General features: G+C 42.7%; 1 protein-coding gene across 2 annotated transcripts in view; it reads left to right on the top strand.

Moving 5' to 3' along the window:
* Positions 1 to 26146, top strand: part of LOC134349755 (interleukin-13 receptor subunit alpha-2-like) — a 98685-nt gene that overhangs the window by 30096 nt on the left and 42443 nt on the right. For both annotated transcript variants that reach the window (XM_063054571.1, XM_063054570.1), the window contains exon 3: positions 17035 to 17184. In XM_063054571.1, coding sequence (XP_062910641.1) covers positions 17097 to 17184 — 88 coding nt within the window. In that variant the 5' untranslated portion in view covers positions 17035 to 17096. The remainder of the gene's footprint in view (positions 1 to 17034; positions 17185 to 26146) is intronic.

Raw genomic sequence — 26146 nt, 5'->3', positions numbered from 1 at the left:
CTGCAGATGCTGGAAGGGTCTCGGCCTGAAACGTCAACTGTACCTCTTCCTAGAGATGCTGCCTGGCCTGCTGCGTTCACCAGCAACTTTGATGGAGGTTGTTGTGTACTTGGGTACAATTGGTAAGAAAGTTCAGAATCCAGTTGCAAATTGAAGGAGTGAGTCCCAGATTGTGTTGTTTAACAGTCAACTGTTTGGGGAGTATGATCCTCAAGACTGACCAAAAAGCACTTCAACGAGTGATCAGGACTGTATAAAATGTCATTGGGACACAACTACCAGATATGGAAGCCATCGACAACTATAGATGTCTACATGGGTTCATTAGATCGTGATGGGTTTGTCCCACCCCAGTAATCACCTGTTCAATCTACTACCATTGGCAGGAGATACAGAAACATCTCTGTGTGGATTTCCAGAGTGAAAAACAGCTTTTTCCTCAGTGCTGTCATACAACTGAACAATGCCCCCCCCCCCACCCACCCACCCATGGTTCATAGGCACAATGGGAAATCTCTAAATGCAATACGTGGGCATAATTCTTGATGCAGTTTTAGATTTAAGTATTGTATTTTATTGCATGGACATGTGTAACACATGAATGGGATAGCTGCCGTTTCTTTGAATTTTGGAATTCAGTTTTAACTTGGATGTCATTCTAAACTCAGACATTATTTTTAAATTTATTTATTGTGTTTTTAGTAATTGAATTGCCAGTATGCTGGTTGGCACTGCAATCTTGTTGTCCTCAGCAATGACAATAAAACTCTAACTTAGTGTAATAATATGGTCAGAAAAGACTTGATGGGCTGAAGCTCCTATCTCTAGGCAGGACCTTCTCTGACTTTATGTCTAGAGGAGGCAACTGACATATACAGTGCATTTCTAAGTTCATTGTTTGGAGATATTTGGTGATCACTCCTCACTGTAGGTGTGAAATTATTTTTTATAAATATTTAGTGGCTTCTTTGCTTTCTGAAACATACCAAACCACCCCATCAATATCAAGTTAGTAGATACCCCAGAAGACAATACTGAGAATTCACACACAGTTTTCACACCAACCACTTGTGAAGATAAGAAAGATGGTAAGAAATCTACTACAACTGGTGCTTTCTGCGGAATATGTTCTAGGGCCGTTCCACAAACTGTCAGAAACGACAAGAAACCGCGCTAAACTTCAACCATGGTCTTCGCTCCTTCACCAGACCTTCCCACTCCTATGGCTGCTAAGCGATTTTCACAGTTAGTCCAACATCGTTAGTTTTCCCTGCGGACTTTTACATGCATGACATGCAGATAGAATTAGATATCTACAACCATGAGGGGCACAGCAGGGTGAGTGTTCAAGATCTTTATGCCCCAGGAAAAGGGAATCGAAAAGTGGAAGGCTTGTTTTAAGGTGAATTAGAAAAGATTTAAAGGGACTTGTGGGGCAACTTGTATCACATAGAGGAAGGAGGTTGAAAGTCTAGCTGAGTGGTGCCATAACAATAACTGCTTACTCAAAGTCAGCAAGAGCAAGGAGCTGATTATTGACCTGAGGAGGAGAAAACCAGAGGTCCATGAGCCAGTCCTCGTTGGCGAAGAAGGTCAGCAACTTTAAATTCCATAGTGCGGTTATTTTCAAGGACTTGTCCATGGCCCAGCACGTAATTGCAATTATGAAGAGAACACAGCAACACCTCTATTTTCGTAGGAGTTTGCAGAGATTCAGCACAATATCTAAAACATTGGCAAACTTCGATAGATGTGTAGTGGAGAGTACATTAACTGGCTGCATTACAGGCTGGTATGGAAACACCAATGCCCTTGAACAGAAAATTGAATTGAATTGACTTTATTACTTACATCTTTCATATACACGAGGAATCAAAATCTTTACGTTACGTCTGTCTAAATGTGCGATGTGCAATTTATAGTAATTTAGAATAAAAAGTGTGTATAACAGGATAGTCAATATAACATAGAAATTCAGTTGTATCAGCATGAATTAATCAGTCTGAGGGCCTGGTGGAAGAAGCTGTCCCGGAGCTTGTTGGTCCTGGCTTTTATGCTGCGGTACCATTTCCCAGATGGTAGCAGCTGGAACAGTTTCTGATTGGGGTGACTTGGGTCCCTAATGATCTTTCAGGCCATTTATACATACCTGTCTTTGTAAATGTCCTGAATAGTGGGAAGTTGACATCTACAGATGTACTGGGCTGTCCGCACCACTCTCTGCAGAGTCCTGTGATTGAGGGAAGTACAGTTCCCATACCAGGCAGTGATGCAGCCAGTCAGGATGCTCTCAATTATGCTATGGTAGAAAGTTCTTACAATTTGGGGGCCCATACCAAACTTCTTCAGCCGCCTGAGGTGAAAGAGGCACTATTGTGCTTTTTTCATCACGCAGACCACGTGAGACCCGTGGTGATGCATATCCTGAGGAACTTAAAGCTGTTCACCCTCTCAACCACAGATCCATTGTTGTCAATAGGGGCTAGTCTGTCTCCATTCCTCCTGTAGTCCACAACCAGCTCCTTTGTTTTTGCAACATTGAGGGAGAGATCGTTTTCTTGACACCACTGTGTCAGGGTGATGACTTCTTCTCTGTAGACTGCCTCGTTATTATTTGAGATTAGGCCAATCAATGTAGTATCGTCAGCAAATTTAATTAGCAGATTGGAGCTGTGGGTGGCGACACAGTCATGGATATACAGAGAGTAAAGGAGGGGGCTTAGTACACAGCCCTGAGGGGCATCTGTGTTGAGGGTCACAGGGGCAGAGGTGAGGGAGTCCACTCTTAACACCTGCCGGCGATCTGACAGGAAGTCCAGGATCCAGCTACACAAGGCAGGATGAAGGCTGTGGTCTCTGAGCTTCTTGTCGAGCCTGGAGGGAATTATGGTGTTAAATGCTGAACTGTCATCCAAGAACAGCATTCTCACATAATTATTCATCTTCTCCAGATGTGTAGAGCTGTGGTTATTGCGTCATCTGTCAATTGGTTGTGTCAGAAGGCGATTTGTAGGGGGTCCAGTGTGGGTGGTAGCAAGCTACAGATGTAGTCCTTGACCAGCCTCTCAAAGCATTTGCTTATTGTGGCAATGAGTACGACAGGACGCCAGTCATTGAGACATGTTACCTTGGTCTTTTTAGGTACAGGAACAATGGTGGATGTTTTGAAACAGGAGGGCACTCTGCACTGGGAGAGGGAGAGGTTAAAAATGTCTGTAAACACACCTGCCAGTTGTGCTGCACACACTCTGAATACCCACCCTGGGATGCTGTCCGGTCCCGCAGCCTTGAGCCTGTCCACTCTTTGGAAACACCTCCGTACTTCAGCTCCAGAGATGACCAAGGTGCAAATACCTACAAAAAGTCATAAAGATGACCAAGCAACACACATCAAAGTTGCTGGTGAACGCAGCAGGCCAGGCAGCATCTATAGGAAGAGGCGCAGTCGACGTTTCAGGCCGAGACCCTTCGTCAGGACTAACTGAAGGAAGAGTGAGTAAGGGATTTGAAAGCTGGAGGGGGAGGGGGAGATGCAAAATGATAGGAGAAGACAGGAGGGGGAGGGATGGAGCCGAGAGCTGGACAGGTGATAGGCAAAAGGGGATACGAGAGGATCATGGGACAGGAGGTCCGGGAAGAAAGACGGGGGGGGGGTGATCCAGAGGATGGGCAAGAGGTATATTCAGAGGGACAGAGGGAGAAAAAGGAGAGTGAGAGAAAGAATGTGTGCATAAAAAGGAGTAACAGCTGGGGTACGAGGGGGAGGTGGGGCCTAGCGGAAGTTAGAGAAGTCAATGTTCATGCCATCAGGTTGGAGGCTACCCAGACGGAATATAAGGTGTTGTTCCTCCAACCTGAGTGTGGCTTCATCTTTACAGTAGAGGAGGCCGTGGATAGACATGTCAGAATGGGAATGGGATGTGGAATTAAAATGTGTGGCCACTGGGAGATCCTGCTTTCTCTGGTGGACAGAGCGTAGATGTTCAGCAAAGCGGTCTCCCAGTCTGCGTCGGGTCTCACCAATATATAAAAGACCACATCGGGAGCACCGGACGCAGTATATCACCCCAGTCGACTCACAGGTGAAGTGATGCCTCACCTGGAAGGACTGTTTGGGGCCCTGAATGGTGGTAAGGGAGGAAGTGTAAGGGCATGTGTAGCACTTGTTCCGCTTACACGGATAAGTGCCAGGAGGGAGATCAGTGGGGAGGGATGGGGGGGACGAATGGACAAGGGAGTTGTGTAGGGAGCGATCCCTGCGGAATGCAGGGGGGGGGGAGGGAAAGATGTGCTTAGTGGTGGGATCCCGTTGGAGGTGGCGGAAGTTACGGAGAATAATATGTTGGACCCGGAGGGTGGTGGGGTGGTAGGTGAGGACCAGGGGAACCCTATTCCTAGTGGGGTGGTGGGAGGATGGAGTGAGAGCAGAGTGAGAATAGTCCAGATAGCTGTGAGAGTCAGTAGGGGCTATTCCTCTTCTCACCCTGTCTCTTGCAAAAATGCCATCCCCTTCTCGCAATTCCTCCGTCTCCGCCGCATCTGCTCTCAGGATGAGGCTTTTCATTCTAGGACGAGGGAGATGTCTTCATTTTTTAAAGAAAGGGGCTTCCCTTCCTCCACTATCAACTCTGCTCTTAAACGCATCTCCCCCATTTCACGTACATCTGCTCTCACTCCATCCTCCCACCACCCCACTAGGAATAGGGTTCCCCTGGTCCTCACCTACCACCCCACCACCCTCCGGGTCCAACATATTATTCTCCGTAACTTCCGCCACCTCCAACGGGATCCCACCACTAAGCACATCTTTCCCTCCTCCCCCCCTGCATTCCGCAGGGATCGCTCCCTACACAACTCCCTTGTCCATTCGTCCCCCCCATCCCTCCCCACTGATCTCCCTCCTGGCACTTATCCGTGTAAGCGGAACAAGTGCTACACATGCCCTTACACTTCCTCCCTTACCACCATTCAGGGCCCCAAACAGTCCTTCCAGGTGAGGCATCACTTCACCTGTGAGTCGACTGGGGTGATATACTGCGTCCGGTGCTCCCGATGTGGCCTTTTATATATTGGTGAGACCCGACGCAGACTGGGAGACCGCTTTGCTGAACATCTACGCTCTGTCCGCCAGAGAAAGCAGGATCTCCCAGTGGCCACACATTTTAATTCCACATCCCATTCCCATTCTGACATGTCTATCCACGGCCTCCTCTACTGTAAAGATGAAGCCACACTCAGGTTGGAGGAACAACACCTTATATTCCGTCTGGGTAGCCTCCAACCTGATGGCATGAACATTGACTTCTCTAACTTCCGCTAGGTCCCACCTCCCCCTCGTACCCCAGCTGTTACTCATTTTTATGCACACATTCTTTCTCTCACTCTCCTTTTTCTCCCTCTGTCCCTCTGAATATACCTCTTGCCCATCCTCTGGGTCACCCCCCCCCTTGTCTTTCTTCCCGGACCTCCTGTCCCATGATCCTCTCGTATCCCCTTTTGCCTATCACCTGTCCAGCTCTCGGCTCTATCCCTCCCCCTCCTTTCTTCTCCTATCATTTTGCATCTCCCCCTCCCCCTCCAGCTTTCAAATCCCTTACTCACTCTTCCTTCAGTTAGTCCTGACGAAGGGTCTCGGCCTGAAACGTCGACTGCACCTCTTCCTATAGATGCTGCCTGGCCTGCTGCGTTCACCAGCAACTTTGATGTGTGTTGCTTGAATTTCCAGCATCTGCAGAATTCCTGTTGTTTGCATAAAGATGACCAATCCATCATGGGTAAAGCCTTCCCCACCATTGAGCAGAATATCAGCATCCAGCATCAGGGACCCCACTACCCAGATCATGCTCTCTTCTCACTTCTGCCATCAGGAAGAAGGTACAGGAGCCTTAAGACCTACACCACCATGTCAGGAACAGTTATTAGCCCACAACCATCAGGCCGTTAAATTAAAAGGGATAACTTCCCTCGCCCGATCAGTGATCTGTTCCCACAACCTATGGACTCTCTTTCAAGGATTCTTCATCTCATGTTCTCAATATTTGTTGCTTATTTATTTACCATTATTTCTTTCTTTTCATATTTTCATATTGTATTTTCTTCTCCATGCTGGTTGAACGCCAAAGTTGGTGCCATATTTTATTATGGATTTATTGAGTATATCAGCAAGAAAATGAATCTCAGGGTTGTATATGGTGACATACATGTACTTTGAAAATAAATTTACTTTGAACTTTGAGCCTGAACTTCTTCACACAGAGGGTGATGCATAGGTGGAATGTGCTGTTGGAGGAAGTGGTTGAGGCAGGTGTAATGACAAACTCAGGTACATGGTTAGGAAGGGTTTTAGAGGGATATGGGCCAAATACAGGCAACTGCTTCAATGGGCATGGACTAGTTTGGACTGAAGGGCCTTTTTCTGTGTTACAGTGTCAATTATTGTCACACCTGTGCTATGGTATCACTGTAATTTCCTTTGGGATCAATGAAGTATCTATCTATTTCTATCTTTAGAATATTCAACATTTCACATGGTAAATTCCCACTGAGGTCAAGTATTTTCTATTGGTAACATCGGATGCTGTACCCATTTAATTGAAATCTTCCATCAGCTGAAGTCACTATAAGCAGTCAGTGAAAACCCTTTCAGAGTAAGCATTGCCATTCATGAAATGTATAGTATTTACTTTCTGCCCATTACACCACTGAAGTTTAGGGTAGCAACGAAGGTACCCCATCTTTGCACACAGATACAAAGGTTTCTTCCTTGCTGTATTGCTTGTTACTGTTTACTTGCCCCATTTCTGAGCACAAAGTAGTTTCTTTACTCAGAAGTCATTTGTCTTACAGCTCTACCGCAGAAATAGTTAAAAATACTCTAGAAACAGGAAATGATCAACACAGTCATTAGAACAAAAAAACAGATCACTGGAAAAATTCAGCAGATCAAGCAGCATATTGTAGCAAGAGGTGTAAGCCAAAGTTTTATATTGAGACCCATGACATGGGGAACAGAGAATGTTGTCATAAATATAGATGGTCGGGTAGAAACTGGTACATGTTAGGTGGAACCGGATGGGGAGGAGATGATGGGTAAATGGATCTGGGTGAGGGTAGAAGATGGGACGGAAGAGCAAAGGGAGAAGAAATCTAGAGAAATGCACACAAAATACTCAAGTAAGTCAGTGTCTGTAGAGAGTGGTCAACATTATGGACCAAGACCTTCATCATGACCAGAAAGGAGTGGGGGGAAAGTGGGAAGAAACCAGGATAAGAAGGTGGTGGTGGTGGCGGGGGAGGGGAAGGAGTACAAGCTGGCGGGTGATAGGTGAGACAACGAGGGGGAAGGTAGATGAAGTAGTGGGGATGAAGTAAACTGGCAGGCGATATGTGAAAGAAGTAAAAGGCTGAAGTAGGAGGAAGCTGACAGGAAAGGAAAGTGGACCACGGGAGAAAGGGAAGAAAGGAGGGTGATAGGCTAGTAAGAAGAGAAGAGTAAGGCAGGAGCCAAAATGAGGAATATAAAAAGACAGAAGGGAGAGAAATTATTGGAGGTTAGAGAAACTGATCTAAGTAGACGGGTGAGATGTCAGAGAAGAGCACCTGGAATTGGAATATTCAATATTCATCATGTTAGGGTGTCAGCTACCCAAGGAAAACATGAAATATCCTTCTACTTTGTGTTTGGCCTCTCTGTAGGAATGAAAAAGGCCAGGAACAGACAGGTTGGTGTGCAAGTGGGAAGAAGAGTTAAAATAACATGAAACCAGAAACCCAAGATTGTGGTTATGGACAGAGTAGAGGTGCTCTGCAAAATGGTCACCTAGTTTATATGTATTTGGTTTTACCAATATAAAGGAGTCTACATCATAAGCACTACATACATTAGGTCAGGTTTGTGATGAACCTTTGCCTTACCGCAAAGTAGTCTTTGGAAGCTTGGATGGTGAGGAAGAGAAGGTGAAAGAAAAGCATCTTCCATTGCTGGTTAAAGAGCCCTCAACACACAGCAGGACAGGTGGAAAGGAAGAGTGTGTTAACAATCCCAAGCTCTGCAGAAGCAAACCATGAACAGGGAACTGCTTAATACTTCACAGTTCAAAGGTCAAAGTAAATTTATTATCAAAGTACATACATATATGTTACCATATACTACCTTGATATTTAGTTCCTTGCAAGCATTTATGAGAAGATAAGAAATACAATAGCATTTATGAAAATCTGCAAAGACTGACAGACAGCCAGTGTCCAAAAAAAGACAAACTATGCAAATAAAACTAATATTGAAAGCATGAGTTGTAAGGAGTCTTTGAAAGTTAATCTGTAGGTTGTAGGATCAGTTCAAGAATAGTTGTGACTGACATTATCCATGCTGATTCAGGTGCCTGATGGTTGTAGGGTAATGTCTGTTCAGAAACCTAGTGATGTGGGACATACGACTTCTGTACCTTCTGCCCGCTGGGAGTGGTGAGAAGGGTGCATGGCCTGGTTTGTGGATTTACTTGTGTTTCGCAGAAAAGATGATAGGTTTTAAAAAAAAAACTCTCTCCAGTTTCAGCACATCCTTTCTAAGATAAGGGTACAAACCTGCTCACAATACTCCAAGTGCCTGATAAGGTTTCAACATTACATTGTTGCTTTTGTATTCTAGTTCTCCTGGAATGAATGCTAATATTGCACTTGCCTTCCCCACCATAGATTAGGGGATCCTCAAAAGCACTCCCAAGTCCCTTTCCACCTGCTTTTCGTATTTTCTCTCTTTAGAAAATGGTCAACCCTTTCATTTCTTCTACCAAAATGCATGACCATACACTTCCCGACACTGTATCCTATCTACCATTTCTTTGCTCATTCTCCTAATCTTTCGAAGTCCTTCTGTAGCCTCTCTACCTCCTCAAAGCAACCTGACCCTCCACCTGTCTTCATATTGTCTGCAAACTTTGCAACAAAGCCATCAATTCCATCATCCAAATCATTGACATATAACATAAAAAGAATCTGTCCCAACACAGACCCGTGTGGAACACCACCAGTCACCAGCAGCCAACTAAAAAATGCTCCCTTTATTCCCACTCTTTGCCTTTGCTAATCAGACACTGCTTTATCCAAGCTAGAATCCTTCTTGTAATACCATGAGTTCATAGCTTGTTAAGCAGCCTCATGTGTGGCAACTTGTCAAAGGCTTCCTGAAAATCCAAGTACACAACATCAACTGATTCTCCTTTGTCCATCCTGCTTGTTATTTCTTCAAAGCATTCCAACAGATTTGTCAGGCAAGAATTTTCCTTAAGAAACCATGTTGACTGCGGCCTATTTTATTATGTGCCTCCAAATACCCTGAGACCTCACCCTTAATAATCGACCCCAACATCTTCACACCTCCGAGAGCAGACTAACTGGCCTATAATTTCCATTTTCTGCCTCTCTGTCTTCTTGAAGAATGGACTGACATTTGCAAATATCCAGTCTTCTGGAACTATTCCGGAATATAGTGATTCTTGAAAGAACATTATTAATACCTCCACAATCTCTTCAGCCACCTCTTTCAGAACTTTGGAGTCTACTTCATCTAATGCAGGTGACATTTTCTACCTTATGACTTTTCAGTTTCTCAAGAACTTTCTCTTTAGTTATTGTAACTGCACACATTTCATGCCCCCTGATATTTGGAACTTCCACCAATTTGCTAGTGTCTTCCACAATGAAGACTGATGCAATATACTTATTCAGTTCATCTGCTATTTTGTAGTCCCTCATTACTACCTCTCCAGCATTGTTTTCCAGCTGCCCAATATCCATTCTCACCTCTCTCTTACACTTTATGTACCTGAAGAAACTCTCGTTATTCTCTTTAATATTATCGGCTAGCTTACTTTTGTATTCCATCTTTATCTTAATGACTTCTTAGTTGTCTTCTGTTGATTTTTAAAAGCTTCCCAATCCTCCAACTTCCTACTAATTTTTGCTCTATTATATGCCCTCTCTTTGGCTTCTCTTGTTAGCCAACATTGTGTCATCTTTCCTTTAGAATACTTCTTCCTCTTTGAGATGTGTATGTATATCCAAAGCCATCTAAATGGCTTCCATAAATTCTAACAATTGTTGCTGTTCCATCATCCCTGCCAGCTTCTCTCTCATGCCTCTGTAATTCCCTTTACTCCACTGTAATACTGATAGAACTGACTTTAGCTTCTCCTTCTCAAATTTCAGAGTGAATTCGATCATATTGTTAACACATTCCCCTAAGGGTTCTTTTACCTTAAGCTCTCTAGTCAATTCTGGTTCCTTACACAACACCCAATCAAGAATAAGTTCCCACACCTCGCACTTCCCGTTTCTACCTCCTACCCAAGATCCACAAACCTGCCTGTCCTGGCCGACCTATTGTCTCAGCTTGCTCCTGCCCCACCAAACTCGTTTCTGCATACCTCGACACGGTTTTATCCCCCCTTGTTCAATCCCTTCCTACCTATGTTCGTGACACTTCTCACGCCCTTAAACTTTTCGATAATTTTAAGTTCCCTGGCCCCCACCGCTTTATTTTCACCATGGATGTCCAGTCCCGATATACTTCCATCCCCATCAGAAAGGTCTCAAAGCTCTACGCTTCTTTTTGGATTCCAGACCTAATCAGTTCCCCTCTACCACCACTCTGCTCCGTCTAGCGGAATTAGTCCTTACTCTTAATAATTTCTCCTTTGGCTCATCCCACTTCCTCCAAACTAAAGGTGTGGCTATGGGCACCCGTATGGGTCCTAGCTATGCCTGCCTTTTTGTTGGCTTTGTGGAACAATCTATGTTCCGTGCCTATTCTGGTATCTGTCCCCCACTTTTCCTTCGCTACATCGACGACTGCATTGGCGCTGCTTCCTGCACGCATGCAGAGCTCGTTGACTTTATTAACTTTGCCTCCAACTTTCACCCTGCCCTCAAGTTTACCTGGTCCATTTCCGACACCTCCCTCCCCTTTCTAGATCTTTCTGTCTCTGTCTCTGGAGACAGCTTATCCACTGATGTTTACTATAAGCCTACTGACTCTCACAGCTATCTGGACTATTCCTCTTCTCACCCTGTCTCTTGCAAAAACGCCATTCCCTTCTCGTAATTCCTCTGTCTCCGCCGCATCTGCTCTCAGGATGAGGCTTTTCATTCCAGGACGAGGGAGATGTCTTCCTTTTTTAAAGAAAGGGGCTTCCCTTCCTCCACTATCAACTCTGCCCTTAAACGCATCTCCCCCATTTCACATACATTTGCTCTCACTCCATCCTCCCGCCACCCCACTAGGAATAGGGTTCCCCTGGTCCTCACCTACCACCCCGCCAGCCTCCGGGTCCAACATATTATTCTCCGTAACTTCCGCCAGCTCCAACGGGATCCCACCACTAAGCACATCTTTCCCTCCCCCCCCCCTGCATTCCGCAGAGATCGCTCCCTACGCGACTCCCTTGTCCATTCGTCCCCCGCCGTCCCTCCCCACTGATCTCCCTCCTGGCACTTATCCGTGTAAGCAGAACAAGTGCTACACATGCCCTTACACTTCCTCCCTTACCACCATTCAGGGCCCCAAACAGTCCTTCCAGGTGAGGCAACACTTCACCTGTGAGTCAGCTGGGGTGATATACTGCGTCCGGTGCTCCCGATGTGGCCTTTTATATATTGGCGAGACCCGACACAGACTGGGAGACCGCTTTGCTGAACACCTACGCTCTGTCCGCCAGAGAAAGCAGGATCTCCCAGTGGCCACACATTTTAATTCCACATCCCATTCCCATTCTGACATGTCTATCCACGACCTCCTCTACTGTAAAGATGAAGCCACACTCAGGTTGGAGGAACAACACCTTATATTCTGTCTGGGTAGCCTCCAACCTGATGGCATGAACATCGACTTCTCTAACTTCCGCTAATGCCCCACCTCCCCCTCGTACCCCATCTGTTACTTATTTTTATACACACATTCTTTCTCTCACTCTCCTTTTTCTCCCTCTGTTCCTTTGAATATACCCCTTGCCCATCCTCTGGGTCCCCCACCCCCCCTTGTCTTTCTTCCCGGACCTCCTGTCCCATGATCCTCTCGTATCCCCTTTTGCCTATCATCTGTCCAGCTCTTGGCTCCATTCCTCCCCCTCCTGTCTTCTCCTATCATTTTGGATCTCCCCCTCCCCCTCCAACTTTCAAATCCCTTACTCACTCTTCCTTCAGTTAGTCCTGACGAAGGGTCTCGGCCTGAAACGTCGACTGCACCTCTTCCTATAGATGCTGCCTGGCCTGCTGCGTTCACCAGCAACTTGCATGTGTGTTGCTTGAATTTCCAGCATCTGCAGAATTCCTGTTGTTCAAGAATAGTTCATCCTCTGTGGGCTCAACTACAAGTTGCTCTAAAAAGCCATTTTATAGGCCCTCAGGAAATTTCCCTTCCTGTAATCCAGCACCAAACTGAATTTCCCAATCTACCTGCACATTGAAGTCCCCCACGACTGTAGTAACATTGCCCTATTGGAATGCATTTTCTAGGTTCCATTGTAATTTGTAGCCCACATCCTTACTACTGTATTTAGAATGGGGATGAGGAGGAATTTCTTTAGCCAGAGGGTGGTGAATCTGTGGAATTCATTGCCACGGGCAGCAGTAGAGGCCAAGTCTTTGGGTATCTTTAAGATAGATTCTTGATTAGTCAGGACATGAAGGGATATGGGGAGAAGGCAAGAGACTGGGGTGTAGGGTCAGCCATGATGATAAGCCATGATGGAGCAGATTCAATAAGCAAAATGGCCTAATTCTGCTCCTATATCTCAGCCTTGAATCTTTTGAAACCTGCATCTGAAAATGAGCACAATACGAATAGTAACCACCCATGCATGTTTAGAAATTTTCTAATGACATAGAGCAGATTTTGTTATGAGCGAGGAGATTCAGTATCTGGAAATGATACACTGTCATTGAAAGTCATAACAATACCCTTCTTCTTAGGCACAGCGTCATCGAGCCATACAATACAGAAACGAGCCCTTCAGACCAACTGATTCTGTGACAACCAAGCTGTCTATGTGAGTCAGTCCCATTTGTCAACATTTAGCGTGAACTTCTAAACCGTTCCAATGCATGCTCTTGCCTGAAGCTCTGGAAACACACTTTTGGAAAGATATAAAGACTCAGAGAGGATGTAGAAGATACCCCTAAAATTATTGCAAGAACAGGGGAACTGAGTTATGCCAAAAGACTAGAGGAGCTGCGACAATTCTGCCAAGGATAGAGAAGCTTTTAGAGAGATCTGGTGGAATCACAGACACAGTTTATGACAAAAGGGCTAACAGCTAGGAAACAAAAGCAGAAGTGATATGAGGAAAGCCCCTCTCACTCTGCAAATGCAAGCGCCGGAAATGCACTGCTTGGGGTAAATTAAGTTGTATTGTTCAAAGGAGAGCAGGAAATGTGTCTGAAATGAAACAGGTTGCAGAATTGAGGGTGTAGAGTTGGACTTGTTGAATTATTTTTCTAAAGACCTTTTAATTAAGGGGCCAAAAAGACATTATTTAGTGCTTTTTTTTTCCATTTGCTGCTCATATTTTCCCTGTTTTTCTGCATATTCACCTCATTATGTTTCTATCATTATCTTGTCACTTTTAATCCCCACATTTTCTAATTTTGGATATAGAAAACTCCAATGAACAATGGCCATGTAATCTGTTTTGGATTGACTATCGAAGTACTGACTAGTATACATGATTTAATGCTTCTGCTCTTCTGCAGGAACTGTTAAATCCATCCATAGGATTAGGTAAAGATTCAGTTTAATATTTGATTAAGATTCTAACAGAGAACCTCTCAATCACACCCCCTCAACTGAATCTAGATTTTTCAAAGGAAAATTACTGCACACATCGGGCATTTGCAATAAAATGGAACTTATAAAAATACGTACTCGAAATTCTATAGAGAATAGCAGGTTCAAGGTTCAAGGTACATTTATTATCAACGTAAGTATGCAGTATACAACTCTGAGATTTGTCTTCTCCAGACAGCCATGAAACAAAAAGAGCCATGGAACCTGTTCAAAGGAAAACAGCAACCCCCCACAAGCGAAAAAGAAAGTGCAAATGGCAACAAGAAAATCAAACTTGTTTGATTCTGTGATTTGTGCCTTTTGCTGAGCAAGATATTTTCAGAATTTCTTGGCCTACAATCTTTATTATTTGTCAGCAAACAAAAGGGGCTTGTTTTGCTATTTTTGTTTTTGTTTTGTGGCAGTTGTGTAGTTGTTGTTGCTTGTGTTGTTCTGCAATATGTTGTCCTGGCTTTGGCACTTTTGGGTTTTACCCAGCATATTCTTGGGTGGTTACTAAAGTGATGCATTTCACTAAATGGTTTGATGTATGTGCGATAAATAAGTTAATCTGAATCTAAATCAAGTGACTGTATTCTACTATGAGCTAGTGTGCGTATTGTTAAGAAAGTGTCTGATATAATCAGCACAGTACAATCTGTAATGTTCGCGATACAACCATCCCAGTAAGAAATGTGAGTCACTTTCACCTCTGTGTGCAGAAAATACCTTTGGATTTCATTCTGATTTAATTGATAGCGCCATAACATGAGTAGAAAGTCTAGTTTTTTTTTGCATGTCTGTCTTGTAGAACTGGTGATTATCACACAATCAGAACAGTCATACCTTGAAAAACGCTTTTTGACCCATTGCATTCATTCTAGCTCCATGTCAAAATAATTCAGCTAGCTCATCTCGAATATCTGTAATCTGTGAATTATTTCCTCAAGCAATGGATGCTGCAGTTACTTAAGACATTGGCAGAAACCTGCTGGTCTGGAGTTTTTGCTTCATGTTGGTAAATTGGCTTATTATTGTCACATCTAATGAAGCTCGGCGAGGAAATACTTTTTTTTGGAATGCCATCCATATAGATCATTTCATTAGAACAGTGCATTGAGATAGTACAAGGCCAAAGTAAGAGTTACAGTTACAGAGAAAGTGTAGTGCAGACAGACAACAATGTGCAAGGCTACAGCAAGGTAAATTGTGAGGTCAGGAGTCCATCTTGTCAGTCTTTGTAGTTTTTTATCAGTTTTATTGCAGTTCTTTGTTCTATTGTGAATGCCTGCAAGAAAATGAATCTCAGGCTAGTATTTGGTGACATATATGTACATTGAAAATAAATTTACTTTGAACTTTGATCTTTAGACCATTAGATATAGGAGCAAAATTAGGCCATTTGGCCCATTGAATCTGCCCTGCCATTTCATAATGGCTAATCCAATTTTCCACAATCTCATGCCTTCTCTCTGTATCCCTTGATGCCCTGACCAGTCAAGAATCTATCAACCTTTGCCTTAAATATACGTAAAGACTTGGTTCCCACAGCAGTCCGTGGCAAAGAATTTTGCAGATTCACCACCCTCTGGCTAAAGAAAGTCCTCCTCATCTCCATTCTAAAAAGATGCGTGTCTATTCTGAGGCTGTGTCTCCTGGTCTTAGACTCTCCCACCATAGGAAACATCCTTTCCATATCCACTCTATCAAGGCCTTTCACTATTCAATAGGTTTCAATGAGGTCATCCCTCATTCTTCTGAATTCTGGTGAATACAGGCCCAGGGCCATTAAAGGCCTTTCATATAATCGTATTGTTCTAGGGGACAGTTCAAGAGTATAGAAGGGCAGCACAGTACATAGCGGTTAGCGTATAAATATTACAGCGCTAGTGATCGACAATTGGGACTCAATTCTTACTGCTGTCTGTAAGGAGATTGTATGTTTTCTCTGTGACCGTGTGGGTTTCCTTCATGCATTCCAACTTCCTGCCATGTTATAAAGCTGTGCAGTTAGGCTTACTGAGTTGTGGGCATGTCATGTTGGCATCACAAGTGTGTTGACCCTTGGGGGCTGCCTCCTGCACAATCCTCGCTGATTTGATTTGAGACAAATAACGCATTGCAGTGTATGTTGCACTGTTCATGTGACAGATAAAGCTAATATTTACCTTTAATCTGCAAGAGTCCTATAACTGCAAGATAGTGGCTGACCTTGACCCTGGTGATAATGGAGAAGGGTTCACTAGTGAAATAAGGCCCAAGTTTTAATTTTTCACCCCAAAGAAAAAAACTGATAATAAAAACTACACATTTTAATCAACACACATAAAAGTTGCTGGTGAACGCAGCAGGCCAGGCAGCGTCTCTAGGAAGAGGTGCAGTTGACGTTTCAGGCCGAGACCCTTCGTCAGGACACATTTTAATGTTTTTTTTTGACGACAAGACTTTCAAGGATGCCTTCAGTAACTGTAAAGATCACGTTTAAAGTCAAAATATAGTTTCCATTTCAAAGTTTCAAGGAAAGAATCAAGGATCAACTTTATCCACCATATATATTTACATTTATTAGGAATTTACTGTGGTGTGTTGGTCAGGGTGCAACATGCAACAAAGTACAACAACTTTGATCAATTATAAAGAATTAAGAATTATATAAAAATAAAGTTGGAGATTAAAGAATGGATCTGGAATAAAATGTGCATAAATACATAAATACCAGTATGTATTTACATTGTAAGCATTATAAAAAGTGGTTTAAAATGTTCATAGTCTAGTGACAAGGGTGATAGAGGAAGTGGGGGAGTGCTAACTACAGTGGTTGATCATATTAGCTGTCTGAAGAAATAAACTTTTAAGATGGTGTGAGATTTTTTGTTTTCATAACCCTGTTGCACTTTCCAAGAGGGAGCTTTCGGAGTAGAGAATTTGTAGGGTGGGTAATGTTTGCAAAGAGCAATTGAAAACTTCCTTTTCCTTTTACTTGAAAAGTCACTTGCTTATCTGATTCAGTGAATGGCATTCTTAACTATTGAGCTAGGTACCTAAGTACAGAAACAATCTCACACTCTGGTGTAGCACAACCAGAAATATCACCTTTCAGGTAAGATTTTATAGTAAGTGTCCCACATACTAATTAAGAATAAGGTTAACAAGTCCATTCTTTCAAAATTATGCTTACAACTTCATAATATAATATTACTTTCCTTCATTTTCAGAATTTTTTATTACCTGAATTGGGATTTTAGAGCTGGTAAACTTGCAATCGAAGATCTCCATCATGTTCCTTCTACCTGCTTATCTTGCAATCCATCTTGCATTATCAGTTGGATCGAGTAGTAAGATCCTAGACCTCCAGGTAAATCTGAGTAAGTATTGAACATTCATTTAATACAATGCTTGAAAGACTTGCTGAGAGCATTCATCCAAATGTGTTTTACATAGAAACATAGAAAATAGGTGCAGGAGTAGGCCATTCGGCCCTTCGAGCCTGCACCGCCATTTATTATGATCATGGCTGATCATCCAACTCAGAACCCCGCCCCAGCCTTCCCTCCATACCCCCTGACCCCTGTAGCCACAAGGGCCATATCTAACTTCCTTTTAAACATAGCTAATGAACTGGCCTCAACAGTTTGCTGTGGCAGAGAATTCCACAGATTCACCACTCTCTGTGTGAAGAAGTTTTTCCTAACCTCGGTCCTAAAAGGCTTCCCCTTTATCCTCAAACTGTGACCCCTCGTTCCAGACCTCCCCAACATCGGGAACAATCTTCCCGCATCTAGCCTGTCCAATCCCTTTAGGATCTTATACGTTTCAATCAGATCCCCCCTCAATCTTCTAAATTCCAACGAGTACAAGCCCAGTTCATCCAGTCTTTCTTCATATGAAAGACCTGCCATCCCAGGAATCAATCTGGTGAACCTTCTTTGTACTCCCTCTATGGCAAAGATGTCTTTCCTCAGATTAGGGGACCAAAACTGCACACAATACTCCAGGTGTGGTCTCACCAAGGCCTTGTACAACTGCAGTAGTACCTCCCTGCTCCTGTACTCGAATCCTCTCGCTATAAATGCCAGCATACCGTTCGCCTTTTTCACCGCCTGCTGTACCTGCATGCCCACTTTCAATGACTGGTGTATAATGACACCCAGGTCTCGTTGCACCTCCCCTTTTCCTAATCGGCCACCATTCAGATAATAATCTGTTTTCCTATTTTTGCCACCAAAGTGGATAACTTCACATTTTGAAGGATGGTTGAAGAGATATACAAATCCATTCTGTGACATCCAAAACTGGGAACCATTCTTGCTTGTAAAATAAAAATTGGCTGTACTCTATAAACCCTGAAAATCTGAACTATACTGAAATATACGTTTTCTGTTTTATATTCTGTATTTTTCGATTTTTTTTGTTGCTGTTTGCGTATTCTTTTAGTGCTGGGAGATGGAGGGGTTGATGTTTTTATTCGAATGGGTTGTTTCCATGGTTCATCTTTGTTTTGTGACTGTCTGTCAGGAAGACAAATTTCAGCATTGTATACTGTATACATACTCAGATAATGTTTACTTTGAACCTTGAATCCAACAGCCCTCAATTCCTTGATCAATCAAAAGTGTAACGGCTGCCTCCTTAGCTACCACATAACTCTCTGGGGTAGAAAATTCTAGTGATTCACCGCCCTCCATAAAATGAATTTCCCAAGCATAGATTCATTGAATAGTGAAAATTTACAGCACAGAAGCAGAGCTTGATGTCCCACTTCACCCATGCCAACCATGATACGTGTCTCACAGTTCCCCCTCATGTTACCCCTAAACTTTTGCCCTTTAACTCTCAACTCATGTCCTCTTGTTTGAATCTCCCCAATTCTCAATGGAAAAAGCCTATCCATGTCAACTCTATCAATCCCCCTTATAATTTTAAACAACTCTATCAAGTCCCCCCTCAACCTTCTACACTCCAAAGAATAAAGACCTAACTTGTTCAACCTTTCTTTGTAACTCAGGAGATGAAACCCATGCAACATTTTAGTAAATCTCCTCTGTACTCTCTCAATTTTATTGACATCTTTCCTATAATTTGGTGACCAGAACTGAACACAATACTCCAAATTTGGCCTTACCAATGCCTTATACAATTTCAACATTACATCCCAACTTCTATACTCAATGCTCTGATTTATAAAGGCCAACATACCAAAAGCTTTCTCCACCACCCTATCCGCATGAGATTCCACCTTCAGGGAACTATGCACCATTATTCCTAGATCCCTCTGTTCTACTGCATTCTTCAATGCCCTACCATTTACCATGTATGTCCTATTTTGATTAGTCCTACCAAAATGTAGCACCTCACATTTTTCAGCATTGAACTCCATCTGCCATCTTTCAGCCCACTCTTCTAACTGGCCTAAATTTCTCTGCAAGCTTTGAAAACCTACTTCATTATCCACAACGTCTCCTACCTTAGTATCATCTGCAACATGACATCCCAGCTCTTGCACTTGAATCTCTACAAAAACCTCAGTCATGTTCTAAAGCAAACTTAGTGTATTTTCTTGTCAAAAGTTGTGTATGATTTGTTTCACTTGTTTTTCAATGCTTGTATGATACCATGTTCCTGAGATGCTGCTGGAAGATAAGTTTTTCAGTGCACCTGTGCATACATGTACTTGTGCAAATGACAATAAACTTGATGGATGGATGGTGAGCTTGTCATTGTGTGCTCATGGATATGTGCCATGTCCCCTTCGGATAAAGATTATAAGGATACATGATTGGAATCTATATTGTAAAGAGTATTTGGAGGTGTTGGGTGGAAACCAGTTGTTAATAGATCCATTGAACCATTCATTTATTGGTGTTGATGTTATGGTTGACTACATTAGTTTGCAAGCAAAACCAACTTGGCTGCAGTAGTTAATGCCAAAGCCTAAAAGGGAGTAAACAATACAAACGGGTATTTGAATAAAAGACAAATAAATTCAACAACAATGTATAACATTTAGAGGATAGAGAAAGATTGTGAGTGTGTTATTTCCTGTTGTGCTTGATATAATCAGAAAGACTATTTTAAGAAAAAAGAAGCAGAGTGGCTCTCCAACCATTCAATCAGGTCACATCAGATCCTGTGCCAGTCAATCACTTTTTCAACAAATTCCTACATCTCCTAATACCTTTACTGACCAAAAATTTAGTTCTGTCTTCATCATACTAAAATGTTTGGGACATCGTTTCAATGCTTTATTCTTGTTTCTATATTAAAGAAAAGAAATATAATTACTAAAAAGAGTGTAGAACACTGGTATGAGTAATTTTCCTTGAGAGGATGAATTCAGAAGCTGGCTTGTACTCTTTACTGGAAATGGACAGAGAGAGGGGCATGAAAGGACTTCAGAGATATTCAGATCTCAGAAAAGTTAGATTGTGACCACAGAATTTACATATCAGCTTGAAGTGAAGTAAAGAATAAAGTACACTTCTCTTCTTTGGAATATCAAGTCAAGTTAAGTCGATTTTCATTTAACTATATACATGTCATGTGAGACAACTTTTCTCTAAACCAGGGTTTAAAGCACCTTAGCATGCATAACACAAAATAACTTATGACATTAAGGATAAAATCTACAGATGGATTACATATAAATAAATGAACCAAAGTGCATAAATTAAATATTGTAAGGTACAGAACAGATTAACCAGTGAAGCTTTGAATGCGATGCAGCAGGGAGTTGGGAAGCCTGATGGCCTGGAGGAAGAAACTGTTTCCGATCCTGACCATTCTTGTCTATGGATCGGAGTCTCCTGCCTGATTTCATAAAGTCAAAAATGGTACTGGATGGATCGGTGGGATCCTTAATACTACTAAGGCAATGCATACGCAGAGCTCCCGATAAGTGACCCTGACAGATGGTGAGGAAGCCCCAAAATCCTCGCAATGTTCTCACAGTCCTTTGTAGAGACTTCCCGATCCGATGCTTGGCTGCTCCCATACCAGATGGAGATGCAACTTGACAGGATGCTCTTGGCGGTGCTCCTATAAGATGCAGTTAAGAAGGGCGTGGGGGGAAGCCCTCATTTGGAATATGGAAGAAAGACGTAGTAAAATAAAGAAAGGACTTGAAATATAAGTAGAAAATACTGGAGACACTCAGGACATCGGGCAACATCAGTAGAAAGAAAAACAGTTTTAGTCAGGTCTGAGATTATTGATTCTATGATGAGAGCTACCGAAAGAGCCTTACCCAACATATCACTTCTAGATCCCATGTCATCAAATATCAAGAGTTAATCTATGGGCTACTTCTGAGACAAACATCATTTGCTGCTGTATGTGCAGTTTGGTGAAGGACGCTCTTTGGTCTGCATGAAACTTGTTTGCCTTCCGGTGTCTGTCAGCAAATGCTGCTAATGGCACAATTTAGAGTGCAGGAGGATGCACTGAGACTTGGAGCAGCCGACACAAAAGCTGCACGTGGAAAGAACACAGTCTAGGATTGTGGCAGTTCTTGTCACTGCATGGCATGTAACAGCCTCTCTAACATGAGAGGCACTGTAAAAGAATATATAGATTTGATGGCACCATGAATGTAAAGAAATGCATACCAATATTATTTCTGTATATATCTTTATAAATGTGTATTTCTTAAGAAAAATTCCACCTTTTAAATCTTTCTGTTACACTCTTCACTGAAGTCTAAAAATAATCTTGTATATCCCCTTGCCTTATGGGAATTCATCTATCCCCATTTTCAAAGTTGTTAGCATTTTACATTCCTAAAAGTCTTTTGGTAGGAAATTCAGAATGAATCAGATTTAATTTGATTATTTGGTTCTTGTTTCTGTATTACAGAAAAGAAATATAATTACTAGGAAGAGTGTGGGAGGAATGGTGTGAGTCAATTTCCTTGACGGGATGAATTTAGTAGTCAGTTTGTACTCTTTACTGGAAATGGACAGAAGGAAGGTCATGAGAGAGATTTTGAGACATTCAGACTTCAGAAAAGTTAAATCTTGACCACAGAATTTACTAAACTGCTTGAAGTGAATGGAAGTAAAGGACAAAAGCCACTTATTGTCCTTGGTATGTGAAAGAAAGACATAGCAAAATAAAGACTTGAAATACAAACAGAACTCTCAGCATGTCAAGCAACGTCAGTGGAAAGTAAAACAGATTCTGTTTCGGGTCTGGGACCTTCCTCAATATGGACTTTGAAATTTCTAGCTCTTTGATCTTCTACCAAACGATTTAGTAGGAATCAAGTTCAAGTTTATCGTCATCTGACTGTACGCAAGTATAACCTTTGGACCACAGTGCATCCACACTACATATATCACACACAACACGCAAGACAAAATATTACCACAAATAAGTTAATAAATATAGTTCAAAATGCATGTAGTGTGCTGCACAGATAAGCAGTAAACAGTTCACTATCTTCATGATGAGACCTTGATGGTAGCAGGATTTTCATTAGTCTCACAGCCTGAGAAAATGCTGTTACCCAGACTGGCAGTCCTAATCCTAGTCTTATTTCTGATAATGTAAAACTGTAACAATTTTGAAAATGGGGATAGATGAATTCCCTTAAGGCAAGGGGATATACAAGATTAGTATTACAGACTTCATTTATGAGTGCAACAGAAAGTTTAAAAAGGTGGAATTTTTGTAAAACTTATACACATTTTTTACACTCTATACAGGAATACATTTGGTATACGTTTCTCTACAATAATTGTGCCATCAAATCTATATATTTTACAATGCTTTGCATGTTGGAGAGCTTGTTACTTGACATCTCGTCAAGATGGCATCAGTTTACAATGCTCCCATGGTCGACATCTTCCACATAGCTCACAAAAATATCTTTTTTTTACTTCTCTTACATCAGTTTTTAACCTTAGATGTGTTTCTGGGCCTGTTGGAGCTTGTGATTTATGTTTTGAAGATCATTTGAATGACCCAGCGCTTTGCTGTCTCCCAGAAGATTCCGGGAAGTGAGCGCGTTCTTAGACGGTCTTGATGCGAAGAAACTTTGAGACAAGCCGATGTTCAACTCCATTTTGTCGATTAGTGTGTCCGGGTAGATTGACACCTCGTGGCGAATGAGGAAGGCAAGCGAGAATTCAGCGCCAACTCCCTGCCTTTTGATGGCTGCCGGAGAAGGACTCTGTGAGCAGCCTGTTGCTGTGGCAGGCGGGTAGGCCTTTCTACCTTGTGTGGTGTCCCTCTCTTTTGATGAATATCAGTGATAGCGGGAGACGGTATCATGATTCTGCATTTATGGACGTTGGACTATTGCGTTTATGGACTGTGGACTTTTTCAAACTGATGGCTTTAATATTCAGTGTTTTTTTAATCACCTGTTCCTTTTCCAGTTTGTTGTGCAAGGGGAGGGTGATGGGGGTGTGAGGTTCTGTTGGGTTTTTTCGCACAGCGGAGCAGTTGTTTTTAGGGGGTCAATGTTCTTGTTGAGTTTTGTGCAGGGGAGGAGGATTTGGTGATTGGTGATAGCGATGCATGTTTTTTTGTGCATGGGGATTAGGTTTGATGTTTCTCTCTGAATGACTTTCATAGTCTCCCTTTGTTTCGTGGCTAACTGGAGAAGACAAATTTCAGAGTTGTATGTGGATACGCCCTTTGATAACAAATGAATCTTCAAACATGCCCCTCAGTGACGAGAGCTGGCATAATACTAGATTATACTCCTTCCACATGCAGCTTTTGTGTTGGCTACTCCAAGTCTCAGTGCACCCCTCAGCACATTGTCCTGCGTCCTAGATTGTGCCATTGTGCCACTTAGCAGCATTCCCTGACACCGGAAAGCCGACAAGTTTCAGACAGACCAAAGAGCGCCCTTCACCAAACTGATGGTCATACGGCAGCAGCTGATCCTTGTCTCAGGTTTTCCAATGCTGCACCATTGAGCTCATCTTCAAAAAGCACAGCCAGAAGAAAGCAGCATCCATCATCAAGGACCCCTGCCATCCAGACCATGCTCCCTTCTTGCTGCTGCCATGTGGCAGGAGGTACAGGAGCCTTCAGTCCCACACCGCCAGGTTCAGGAACAGTTACTACCCTTCAACCATCAGGCTTCTGAACCAGTGTGGTAACTTCATTCATCTCAACTCCGAGCTGACTCCACAACTTATGGTCTCACTTTAAAGGACACTACAACTCATGTTCTCAATGTTATTAATATATTATTTATTTATTAATTATTATTTTTTAATAAATTTGAACAGTTTACCTTCTTTTCCACCTTGGTTGTTTGTTCGTCTTTGTCTGCATTCTTTCCATTGATTCTATAGAACCAAGAAATCCACAGCACATTACAGCTCTTCAGCCCAGAATGTTGTGCTGACCATGTAACCTACTCTAGAAATGCCTAAAGTTTCCCTACTGCACAGCCCTCTATTTTTCTAAGCTCAAAGTACCTATCTAACAGTCTCTTAAAAGACCCTATTGTATCTGCCTCTACCACTGTTGCTGGCAGTGCATTCCACACACCCACCACTGTCTTTGTGAAAAACTTACCTCTGACATCCCCCTTGTTCTTACTTCCAAGCATCTTAAAACTATGCCCTCTCGTGTTAGCTATTTCAGCCCTGGGAGAAAGCCTCTGGCTATCCACACGATCAATGACTCTTATCAACTTGTACACCTCTATCAGGTCACATCTCATCATCCTTTGCTCCAAGGAGAAAAGGCCAACTTGACTCAACCTATTCTCATAAGGCACACACTCCAATCCAGGCAACATCCTTGTAAATCTCTTCTGCACTCTCTCTTTCATATCCATATCCTTCCTGTATTGAAGTGGGATCTAACTAAGGTCTTTTATAGCTGTAACATTACCTCACGGCTCTTGAACTCAATCCCATGGTTGATGAATGCCGTTACTCCGTACGCCTTCTTAACACTGTCAACCTGCGCATCAGCTTTGAGTATCCTATATCCTATGGACACGGATCCCAAGCTCTCTCATATCCTCCACACTGCCAAGAGTCTTAGCGTTAATATTATATTCTGTCTTCAAATTTGACCTACCAAAGTGAACCATTTCATGCTTATCTGGGTTGAACTCCATCTGCCACTTCTCAGCCCAGTCTATCGATATCCCACCGTAACCTATGACAACCTGCCAGACTTTCCACAATACCACCAATTTTCCATTGTGTTTCTTTGTGTCTACTATGAATACCCACAAGAAAATGAATCTCAGGGAAGTATATGGTGACAAAGATGTACTTTGATAATAAATTTACATTGAACTTTCCCTATAGACCAGCTCTTGTTATAAAGTGATACTGTACCTTTAAGTGATGTTTTTATGAAGGACCATTTGGCACCTTCCTTGTCATACAATCAGAAGGTTGTGGATTCAACTCCAAAATATTCCAGTGAAGCTCTTTCCAGTGGTGCATTGCTGGATGTAATTTCCAATTCAGGGCCTATTTAAAAAAAATAAGATTCAAGATTGTTTATTGTCACACTTCAGTAACCAAGTGCAGAAGAGAACTAAATAAATGTAAGTTTGGATCTGATATTGGGGGAAAAAAAACAAAATAAGCATAAAAATCACAAAAAGTATAAAGCAACACAGACAAAGTGCTGCAGGATCTCATCACTTCGGGCAACATCAATGGAAATGAATGAACAGTCGACATTTTGGGCCAAGACACGTCTTCGAGACTGGAAAGGAAGGGGGAAGACACCAGAATAAAATGGTGGTGGAAAGGAGAGGAGAACAGCCAGGTGAGATGTGAAGCCAAGTGGGTTGGAAAGATAAAAGGATGGAGAGGAGAGTGGATCATAGGAAACAAGTGAAGGACGACAGAGGGAGGTGCTATGCAGGTGAGGAGAAGTAAGAGGGCGGAGTGTGGAATAGAAGAAGAGGGAAGGGGAAGTGGAAAATTTTCTACCGGAAGGAGAAATCTATATTCATGCCATCAGATTGGAGGCTACCCAGTTGGAATATGAGGTGTTGCTCCTCCACCCTGAGGGTGGCCTCATCGTGGCAAAAGAGGAGGCCATGGATCAACATATCGAAACGGGAATTGGAATAGGAATTAAAATGGATAGCCACCAGGAATTTCCACTTTTGGCAGATGGAGCAGAGGTGCTCTGTTGAGTCCCCCAAATTATGATGGGTCAGTTATGACGGTGACTGTGTCAGTGTAGAAATGAGGTGTGGAGTGTAAGCATATAGTGGCAGTGCATGAAGGGGAATGAAGGGTGCTGGGGGATGTAGAGAGGAGTGGTTGATGTGGATGTAGTGGCAGTGGGGTTAGATTGGGTGGGTTAATGGGTGGAGGGTGTTGATCA

Source organism: Mobula hypostoma, chromosome 7 (assembly GCF_963921235.1).
Source record: "Mobula hypostoma chromosome 7, sMobHyp1.1, whole genome shotgun sequence".
Classification (NCBI taxonomy): domain Eukaryota; kingdom Metazoa; phylum Chordata; class Chondrichthyes; order Myliobatiformes; family Myliobatidae; genus Mobula; species Mobula hypostoma.
Note: the sequence above shows the minus strand (reverse complement) of the source record. Positions and strands in the feature narration are given on the sequence as shown.